The 11,447-nt window shown below is 40.0% G+C and overlaps 1 protein-coding gene across 1 annotated transcript; it reads left to right on the forward strand.

Moving 5' to 3' along the window:
* The first annotated feature begins 1,495 nt into the window (after positions 1-1,495).
* Positions 1,496-9,238, forward strand: LOC115790680 (dehydrogenase/reductase SDR family member 11-like). The gene is made up of 7 exons (XM_030744560.1): positions 1,496-1,766; positions 6,953-7,162; positions 7,394-7,488; positions 8,245-8,374; positions 8,539-8,631; positions 8,895-8,960; positions 9,075-9,238. Exons 1-7 carry the CDS (start codon positions 1,635-1,637, stop codon positions 9,111-9,113), a joined length of 765 nt encoding a protein of 254 aa, XP_030600420.1. The 5' UTR covers positions 1,496-1,634; the 3' UTR covers positions 9,114-9,238.
* Positions 9,239-11,447: the final 2,209 nt, after the last annotated feature.

Below are 11,447 nucleotides of genomic sequence, written 5' to 3' on the forward strand. Positions count from 1 at the left end.
GTCGTAGTCACGTGGAAAGTCACTTTCACGCTCTATAAAAACGTCGATGTTTGGTGAGAGCAGATGTTTCTTCTTGAAGAGGCAGGAAAAGCATTATAAAGGTAATTTAAAATAAAAGGAAAATGTTTAAGAGATTAAGTTATGGAAAAACATAATGAATGAAATAATGTAATGAAATTCTTTTTTTCACAAAACAAAGCAAAAATTGCAAATTAGAATAGAGAAACCTTTAATATGTGTGGCTTGAGATATTTGCTTCCATAATCAGGAATTAGCTTCATGATGGTGAGACAGACTAAGACAGAAAAAAAAATACTGTGGTGTCCGGGTTTTGGTTTTGTTTGGGGTTTTTTTGTTTGTTTTTACTTATTTACAGCATGGACTGAACAGTTGTCCCATAACTCATGAATCATCTTTTTAATCCCTAGTTATGTCTTAAAACATATTGCCAACTATAACTGCTCCCAAAGGTTTTCGTTTAGTGCAGAAAGCCACGCTCCAACTGATGTTAGGGGTGGCTGTAGCTCAGTAGGTAGAGCAGGTCACCTACTGATTGGAAGGTCAGTGGTTCAATTCCTGGCTACTGCAGGCTGCGTGCCAATGTATCCTTGGGCAAGATACTTAACCCCATGTTGCTCTCCGACCATTCCGTCGGAGTATGAATATGAGTGAATGTTAGACGATGAAAGCACTTAGCTTAATCAATTAATCATGGAAGTGCTTGTATGAATGCGTGTGCATGGGGTAAATGTGAACGTGTTGTGTAAGCGCTTTGAGTGCTCATATCTGAGTAGAAAAGTGCTATATAAGAACTAGTCCATTTACCATGTTCACCAGTTTTTATTTTCTTCTTCACACAGCAAATCTTTGTCAGCAAACACCACGAAAAAAACTATATTGAATGACCAATATAAACACGTGTTAGTTAATTAACATTTACAACCAAAATAAAGCTTACATCCAAAGTAAATACATAAACATACCATGTGCGCCTTCTGCCCAAACATTTAGGAGATGTTATTGTCCATAGCATTCGGGTTTTTGGGGTTTTTTTTTGTCGCTTTCAACGTTAAATCTCAACTAACTTATCTTCTTGCTGCATAATCACGTCTCGGTGCAATACACAATTCCACCAACAGATGTCAGTAATACAACACAAGGTAAATTATATTCTCAGTACTTGCAAAGAAAATGACATTAAAAATGAACAAATAAACACCTTCTCTCTACGACAGCTACACCAACCTTTAACATATGTAAGAAATTAGTGTGAAGAAACAGATCTAACTCGTTCTGCATGCTGTATTATGTGCAGATAAGTGAGCAGGGAGTTCTGATACAAGTTTAAAATTAGATTTTTTTTTCTTTGATAAATACAAGTAAGGTTATTAGTGGTATCCTTTTTAATTGCATCAACAAAGAATCGATTTAACTGTTTTCCTACAGCTTGCAGAGGACGTGAACGCAACACAGAGACGATTAACAGTTCGCTGCGTTCAAGGTCGTGAGTAAATATCGAGGTGTCACGAGTACAGGTCAGTAGAGCTCCGACTTCACTCTACTGCAGAGTCGGTGTTCCTCTCTTCATACTTGTGGTGCTTTCGTGTGTAGCATAACACCGTGTCTCGGCTGTGATGGAGCGCTGGCGGGGCAGAGTGGCTCTGGTGACCGGAGCATCGGTCGGGATCGGGGCGGCTATAGCCGTAGAGCTGGTCCGGTGCGGTATGAAAGTGGTGGGCTGCGCCAGGGACGTCGGAAAAATACAGGTGTGTTATGACGTGGAAACTCAGTTTTTCCATAGAGTAACTTAATGTAAACTGACTCTATCGCAAAGTGGAGCCTGCTTATGGCGCAACGACTTATTTACCATTATAAAACGTATTTTGTTGTTGTTGTTAACGGCCGGTGCGTAAAATGTTAAGTTCACGCAGGGAAACAAGGAAGTTAGACACATGACTTTTGAATTACAGCTCAACAGTTCAGATATTTTGTAAAGTTTAAACTACTTTTATTTAGCCCTACAGAGTATTCAGTGGGCAGAATATTATCGAAATATTCGACATAACAATGAAAGTCCCGTTTTGTGCCTTTTTTTCACATTGCTGAAGTCTGTTTAATGATCTTCCAGCTGGCAGAGATTCAAGTTGGCAGAAATTGACTTCATCGAATTATTAATTTAAAGAAATCCTTAATAATATACCGTGCATGTACGAACTGAGTCATGCTTCAAAACAAAACCAGAGCAAATGTCTTATGCAGGGATGATCATCATGTGGCTGCTGTTATAAAATGATTATTAGGTCAGTCAAGCAGGTCAGGCAGTCCCAGAATTGGATAAGCGGAAGAAAATGACTGGATGGAAATATGCAAAGCACAAAACCTGGCAGAACATCCAAACAGATAAATTATTGTAGATGATATGCAGGGGTTACTGAGCTGTGATATGTCAACTGAAAACTCAAATCTGTGTATTTCCAGTAACTATATGTGGTCCATACAAGTATGTGGTTACATTTGTGAATTAAGTCTGATTATATTTATGTAATTTTATATGCCTCACACTGTTTGCGTGTCGGTAATATGAGATTTACCAACTCTTCCAAACTGTGTTGCAAGTGACTGTGTGTCACTTTGGACAGTAGAGGGCAGCAGAGTGCCTGCCGTGGGACTGAGTTGACACACCTGTCATAAGCTCGCTGACCAGGGAACTGCAGCATGTTTCCTCTCCTCATTATTTCTCCTGTTTTGCAGGATCGCAATCTGTCCTCAAGCCCGCCTGTTACATTTACACAAATTTCTGAATGGCAGATTCATAAACAATAAAAATACAGATTGGATCCTGAAGCAGGACTGGGCAATATATCAATTTTTTAAAGAAATATCGACATATTTTCATACACGATATAAGATGAGACACTATCGTTTAAATCAATATAGTCTATGTTGCGTTACTATCTGTCACGGTGCGTGACCGGGCTGTATGGCTGTGTATGGAGGTAAGGACCTAATAGCAGGACGCAGGAGACGGCAGGTAAGGGTGATGAGGGGCGGATCTTTATTTAGGTAAAAGTGCAGTGGCAACAGAAACCAAAAGATGGGGCAAACAGAAGCGAAAACCTAGACTGGGAATAAACTAGAAATAGCCTGGAAACAGGGAGCCAGACACAGCCGCAAAACAACAACAATCCAACAAAGGACCATGGGAAGACTGAGACTATAAATACACAAGGTAATTAGGGAATGGGCGACAGGTGAGGGCACAGCTGAAACTAATTACACAAATGAGAAGGGGAAGTAAAACTAAACACAGAGCACAAGGGACAAGAACTGACAAAATAAAACAGGATACAACAAGGCGAAAACCGAAATACAGACTTGACACTACACAGGAAGTAACACCACAATACACAGAAGACCAGAGACATGAAAAGGAACAAAACAAACACAGGCGTACCACAAAGGGAACACTATTAATAACAAATAAGGACCACAACACAACCGGGACACTAAATGAATAAACTAAGAAACACCATAACACCAAATTATGAGAAGGAAAACACAAAATGCTGGGCATAAGGCCCAGGATCATGACACTATCATACTTGTAGATCCACCAGTTCACCTTTCTCTTCTCCCAGTTTGTCTCTGCACAACTTCAGACTGCCCTGCCTCTCCCTCACCGCTTCACCCGTAAATTAGTGGTGTGCGATACGGCAAGATTTGGTATTGATCCAATACCAAGTAAATATAGGGCCACTATCGCTGATTATGAAGAATTTTCATGATGTTTAAGTGTTTTGTTATTTTTTCCCCCTTTGGATCATTAATTAGTTCAAAATCAGGATAGAATTGGGCTATGTTCATAGGTAAATAGAAAATACTTTATCAAAATAAAAGTTTTTGTTCTGAAACATTAAAACAGTAATAAAACAATTTTCCCCATACATTGTGATGTCTGGTTCAGAAAGTATAATAGAAAAATTTTATAAAAATATCCCTTCATTCACTAATTTTCTGGATTTTTTTCTTAAATAAACAAGCTGTACAAAATTATCTCTCCACAACATTATTAAACAGTTACGCTTCCGGCCCTGCCCCCTACTTCCAGTCCACGATTTGATGTCAAACATATAAGCCAATTTGGCCCTTTAAGTTACTTTTTGTGACATTTCATTAACTCCTCTTAATTGGAGGGGAAAGCGAAATGTCAAAAAAAAAACAACTTTAAGGGCCAAATTGGCTTATATGTTTGACATCAAATCGTGGACTGGAAGTAGGAGGCAGGGCCAGAAGTGGCCCATGGGCTGGGAGCTTGAGATCACTAGGGATGGCATGATACCACTTTTTTATGTCCGATACCGATATCTTACAATTGGATATCGGCCGATACCGATATATAGCCGATATTTAAAATTGATCCAGGCATTTAAAAACATTAAAAAAAAAAAAAAAAAGAAGTCAACAGTCTCTCACACAACAAAATCAAAGTCTTTTAGTTGTCCCACATACAAGACTAAGGACCAGGGCGGGCAGAGCTTTTTAGGCAGTGGCACCAAAGCTCTGGAACTGTTTACCACTCCAGCTCCATTTAGCTCACTCTGTGGCGTCATTTAAAAAATAGTTGAAAACTTTTCTGTTTAACCAGGCTTTCTGGTTTCTGACTTTATTTTTATTCTTTTTCTTTTAATATGGTAAGGTTATTATGTTTTTAACATAGTGTTTTCTGGGGGTGGGGGGGGGGTGATATTGTGTTTTAATTATTGTACAGCGCTTTTCTGTCTGTGAAAAACGCTATATAAATAAACTTTACTTACAACAATAACTATCACCTGAATCCTGCTGCTTCTGTGTGAGAAGGTGATGCTTATGGCATGTTGCAAATTTCATTAGGGCTGCAACTATCGATTATTTTAGCAATTGTGTATTCTATTTATATTGATTACCCAAGTAACTGGATAAGAAATACTTTTTTTCATATTAACAGTTCATCTGCATATTATAACTTCCGTACTGCAGTTTTTCCCTGTGTGAAACAAACAGAGTGGATGGAGCAGCTACAAAGTTCTCTTTTCTTCACTTACTGATCAGGTGGTTGATGAAGGACCTCCAGCTGTTTCCCAGTAAAGGTTTAATGGAGGTTACAGGGACGAAAAGGCTTCTTTTGGACACTAGAAAAACATTTACTTCTGCTCCATCTGAGCGCGCTGGCTCTGCCTCTTTGCTTGTAGAGACAGACTGCACGTAAATCAGCTGACTGCTGCTGCTGCGTCATCAGTGCGTGAGTGCAATCCTGTAATGCTTTAAATTTACAAGCATTCTCCTAAATACGTTTTCTCCTAAATACTGCAGGTCTATATTTAGTCACTAATCAGGGATTAAAGTATCAAAAATATTTTGACGGGGAAGGGGTTCTTCCGGTACCGGACGGTCACTAGTGCTAATAGCTGCGCTCGCTAGCAGTATGTCCGGGAGCTGAAGTAGAGAAAAAAATAACAGCTGATTCTCAGCACAGCGAGCACAACACACAAACAAGGCAGAGAGCGGTGGAGGCGGAAAAACATGTCAGCGATGATCGCTCAGTGTCAAAGGGAATCCGTCGCAGCGACGGAGGATCTGAGGGGGTTGTTTTCTAACTCCTGATCCCCCACTCCATTCCAGTAGGTGGCGGTAATGCAGCTCTAAGCTGGTTTGGTCAACCGCAAACCCACAAGAAGAAGAAGACGACTGAACCCTGTAATGCAACTTCGCTCCTCCCCTCCCCAGTGTTTTGACATTATGCCGTCATGAGACACGTAACATATTTTACTTGGGAAAAAAGGAATTTGCTTTAAATGTTTTATAATATTGTGGACTGATAATTTTGTACATCTTGTTTATTTAAGAAAAAATCCAGAAAATTTGTGAATGAAGGGCTATTTTTTATTACATTTTTGTATTATACTTTCTGAACACTCTACCTGAAAAAAAGCTTTCATTTGTTCTTGAGTGGTCATTTTGTACACTTTATTTAAGAAAAAAAAAATCCAGACATCACAATGTATGGGGAAAATTGTTTCGTTGCTGTTCTATTGTTTCAGAACAAAAACTTTTATTTTGATAAAAATATTTTCTATTCACCTATAAACTTAGCCCAATTCTGTCCTGGGTTTTAACTAATTAATGATCCAAAGGAAAAAAAAACACAAATGTCATGAAAATTATTAAAAGTATTGGTATCAGTATCAGCGATACTGGCCCTGTATTTACTTGTATTGGCTCAATACCAAATCTCGCAGTATCGCAAACCACTACACCACGCATGTGCATGTTGCGTAAACAAGTTTTGCAAAAGAAACACATCGCCAACTTGTGACCTGGCAATGGGAACTACAGCGTTTTCATCATCTCTGCCAGCTCTGTGTAAACGCAGATCGTTTCTGAAACAGCTCTGTGTAAACAGGAGGATGAAACGCGTCAAAACGATGTAAATGGGGCCTCAGTCTGTTTACGTTTTATTTGCACAGAGTACTAGATGTACAGGAGTACACACAGGAGGAAGCACTTTGGTGGTCTACTTCGCTGGAGACTGGCTTTTAAAAGAATAATTCAGCCTTTGCTATTTTTGCTCTGTATCTTTTCTGTTTACATTTTAATAGCACAGCTGTGTGTATTTTGCTATGGAGGAACAAAGCATTAATTTATTTGAAGAGCATTATTTTTTAAATATACCATAGTTTATTTTTGAGCAATTTCTCATGTACATCTACAGCTGAATGTTAACAAAAGTGCCCGTGTGACATTTGGGACATGTAGCTTTGACTCAGAAGTGCCTTTTTGTTTATACCTTTTGGGAAGAAAAAATATTGAGATATGTATCATAGATCGCCATTCAGCTAAAAAATATCGAGATATTATTTTTGGTCCATATCGCCCAGCCCTATCCTGAAGTATGTCATCTTCTTTTTGGTTTCAGAAACTGTCAGCAGAGTGTCAGAGTGCCGGCCACCCCGGTGTTTTGGTGCCTTTCAAGTGCGACTTGACCAAAGAGGAGGACATTCTGTCCATGTTTGCAGCCATCAAAGAGCAGCACAAAGGCGTGGACGTGTGCATCAACAACGCTGGTTTGGCTCATCCAGAGCTGCTGATAAACGGCAAAACCAGCGGCTGGAAGAACATGATGGATGTAAGAGCTCGGTGATATTTTAGAGGGAAAAAACACACTTTGTTTTGATCTGCAGTTTTTTGTGTTTTAGTGTGTGATTTGTGTCAAAGTAACATTCACATGAATGGTTTCTCAACAGAGCATTGAATTGTACCCGTTGTGAGCGAGAATCAAATAGTAAGCGTGCCATTTGGAGAGCGTTGAATCCAGATGTTTTCTGCACTGTTTTTTTCTCTGCTTGGTTTCCTGCAGGTGAACGTTCTTGCGCTGAGTATCTGCACACGTGAAGCGTATCAGTCGATGAAAGAGAGAAACGTGGATGATGGGCACATCATAAACATAAACAGGTGTGATACTTTTTACTGACCTGCACACTGGTGAAGTCTACCTGCATTTTTATTATTGGAGTGCCTGTGTATGGTGCTGGAAGGTCCCCCCCCAGTGTGGCTTGGATGGGTTTAGGAGGAACAGCCTTCCTGACCTGAACTCAAACCACAACCACAGTTTCATTAGCAAATGCCGTGTTCAAGCACAAGGGTGTCCATAAGTGTAAGTGGCGCCAGCATACCCTACATCACAGGCTGATGATCATTTTTTTCCCATCACTCCAGTCAGATGGATCATCACCAGGTGATGAATTGGATCAAGTGATGATCCTATGGTCAGTTTTGGCAACCAGGGATCAGACCACCAGGGTCAAACCACATGGCATTGAATCACTGCTGTAGTCATCAAGCTGAATAAAGAGTCCTACCAACCTTAGTTAGCTTGTGGGACTTGATAGGCAGCTGACAGGTACCAGCTGCAGCTCTGACAGTAGCTGAAGCAAAAACTCGGGTGTAGGAACAGTTTGTCAAGGCCGTGGAGCAAGATTTTCAGTAAGTCTTAAGGCAGTTGTGGCCAACCATCAGGTGATTCAGGAGGGGGAAGCGACTTCCAGCTCAGGCTGTATAGTGTGAGTGGGGATTGAGTGCTGCTGACTTCAACAGAGGATAGAGGCAGGCGGTGGAAGGAAAGTGGAGTCTGGGCATCTCTATTCATATTGTAGATTAATACATGCTGTTGAATGCTCACTTGGTTAATGGCTTGTAAATTTGTTGCAGCATATGTGGACATCGTGTAGTTCCCAATGCAAATCTGCATTTCTACACTGCCACAAAGTACGCTGTAACCGCCCTGACAGAGGGCCTGAGGCAGGAGCTGCGTGCAGAGAACACCCACATCCGAGCCACAGTAAGGCTTTAAAGATACTGTAACTAGCTCCAAAAGTGATTTTAACACCAGTATTACTGCTACACACACACACACACACACACACACACACACACACACACACACACACACACAGTACTTCCTGAAGTTCCCCCTTTATCTACTCTTTTTTTTTTTTTTTGCAGTGTATTTCTCCTGGTTTAGTGGAGACAGAATTTGCTCTGCGACTCTACAGGGACCATCCAGATATAGCAGCTGGTGCATACTCTGCATATAAGGTAAAATTATTATTCCTGCTGTTCATCAGTGTTGATGTGATCACTCAGATGAAAGGTATTTGACCTGTGTGCCAGTCAAGCTCACTGGGTCAACCAGACCACTGCAGGGGCCCAGGTTTGAGTCTGGCTTCTCCCACTTCCTGCATGTCATCCCTTCTGTTCTCCTTGCTTTTCTGTCTGTCTGTCTGTTAAAAATAGAGACTACAAAGCTCAGCATATAAATATATTTTTAAGGATTTAATCAATTTTCACTTCTCTGGCAGCCTCTGGAAGCAATAGATGTTGCCAATGCTGTCACATACGTGCTGAGTGCCCCTCCTCATGTTCAGGTGATTTTATCTTATTTTCATGCTTTTTTTTTTAATATTGACTTATTGAACTTTCCTGTTTTAATGTTTAAATATCAACAGTTTTATTATAATCAGATAACATCTTTCTTTCAGATTGGAGATGTTCAGTTGAAAGGTACGGAGCAGGTTTAGAGCTGAGCTGCGGGACCCCCGGTGAATTAATGCACTGACTGATTCCATGTACTTTACTACAATTATGAAAATGACAACTTATTATCTGATCATGAACCAATTTACTGATGCATGAAATAAAATGATTTTCAGGCAAAATTTGTTGCACTTGTGAGTTCCTATTTTACTGAAAGAAATCTGATTTAAAGAACAGTGTATGATGGAAAACATAAAACCATGAATATGAATAGTGATAAAATGTAAAAATAATACATGAAACATTACTAGTGCATGTCAAAGTAAAGAAAACAGTCCTGAGAGACTCTGAAGGTGATGAGTGGAAGAAGGTGGATAGATGAAAATATTTCAATACAAGAGAAGTAAATTTAGGTCAGAATAATGTCACAAATTAACCACCTCCTATTATCAGTTTTAATTTACTGTACATACTTGTGAGTATTTTCAAAGTGAATTTCCGTGTATTGCTGTGGCCCACACCTTGGGAATCACTGGGTCTAGGAGATAGAAATCCCTTCAGTGCAACGGGCTCTCGATAATGATACTCTCGTTCTGAGATACTTGATGCATTGCAAGACAGTCATCTGAATTAGATGTTAGATTCAACTCATTGTACGCACAAGACACACTTATCATCAGATCAGTCATCCAGAGATGAGCATCTGCAGTCATGCAGCCAGAAACCGGCGCTACCGTTAGGCAATGTGGTTTAAGTGTTTTGCCCAAGGACACAACATAGCACAGGGACAGGGGCTCGAACTGGCAACCCTCCGGCTGCAAGGCAAACTGCGGCACTGCCACTTAAATCATAATATCTGAATAACTAAAGAAAAATGAGCCCTACAAAGACAAAAAGCACGAATTAAGTATTTACTCACTGCATTGTGCTTCCAGTGTGTGCCTCTGTTATTCAGTTTTAATAATATGTTAGCTCAGTTTACTGGCTCTCTGATTAACTTTCCTCTGCTCCCTCTGTGAGCTTCTTCTTCCTCTTCTTTATGAGTTGGTTATGTTTTGTACATTTGATTAGTCCCACCACGAGGAGTCGTAGTCACATGGAAAGTTTTCAGTCCAGAGGAAAGCCAAGGTTAGCTTAGGACCGCCAACCACAGACCACGGCCTCTCTCACGTCAGTGAACATCCAGCTACACTGAGCTTACATTTGTTTTATGTATGCACAAATTTTAACATTCGGCTCAGTGTTTTTGGTGATATGCACCGAACATTGTTGAGAATCCCCTCGTGCACTGGGCTGCAGCTCCTCACTCCTAAACAGACAGCGTGAGTCAGGAAATCGACCCACTCTTTGGCATTTCAATCTACTGTACACAAAGGGTCTGTTAGCAAGTCGATACAGAGAGGCACAAAAAAAAAGACCTCAAAGAGTCACAAAATAACCAAAAGAGAGGCAAAAGGACAGATTGTCTGCCATCAGCCATGTGAGCAAGGTCATTTTCTCTCAATCAATAAGTTCTCCTCCATATTGGTGAACACAAATGGATTCTTCAGCTAATACGAACCCACAGAAGATGATGTTCTCTCATTATCATGTTCTCCCCTAAACCACTGATTGTTCCTTTGATTTTCTGCCTGACTCGAGCAGTCAGTGCTTCCATAGATGTTCAAAGCCATCGCCACAACAGCAACGTGATCCTTGCACTGTGTGTAGCCAATCTGTTTGTTTTTAGGACTTTTTAAGGCATAATGAGCTTTCTGGTGATTTTCTGCTCTTTTTTGACCTGTGAGGACAGTAAATGCTCTGTGACTGTACACTCCCTGCATGATAACAAACTGCAGACTGACAAAGTTAGGCTGTGTAATTGAAGATTTATCAGCTACACAGCAAATTTCACCTTGTCAACAACTACAAGAACATAGGGACCTTACTGTGCATGTGATGGTAGTGTTAAATAGTAAAAGGCAGAAAAAAGAAGGCAAAACATGAAAAACAGCCAAAAATTTAAAAGAGATCAGCTGTATACAACCCTTAATGACAAAGTTAGGTCTACATAGGGGAAATTATCCAGTAATTCACAAGACTGCAAGAAAAAAAGCTAAACAAAGATGTTTTGTGTCACAAAAATGTGACCTTTCTTCTGTGAGACCCTGTTGCACATGTTGTACACAACCCTGTAAATATATTTTATGACAGTTCAAAAGAAATGCAAAGTGTTCGGCTACCAGCAAGAAGTTATGGGGGTCACAAAAAAAGACATAAATTTGAGGATACATTTTAAAAACTGGGTGTTGACATGTCTTAATTTTTCTTATGCAAGTAAACTTTTTTGGGTAAAAAAAAATTTGCCCTCAGTAATATTTTCTAGGCAATATTTACAA

The sequence above is a fragment of the Archocentrus centrarchus genome, chromosome 13 (genome assembly GCF_007364275.1).
Source record: "Archocentrus centrarchus isolate MPI-CPG fArcCen1 chromosome 13, fArcCen1, whole genome shotgun sequence".
Classification (NCBI taxonomy): domain Eukaryota; kingdom Metazoa; phylum Chordata; class Actinopteri; order Cichliformes; family Cichlidae; genus Archocentrus; species Archocentrus centrarchus.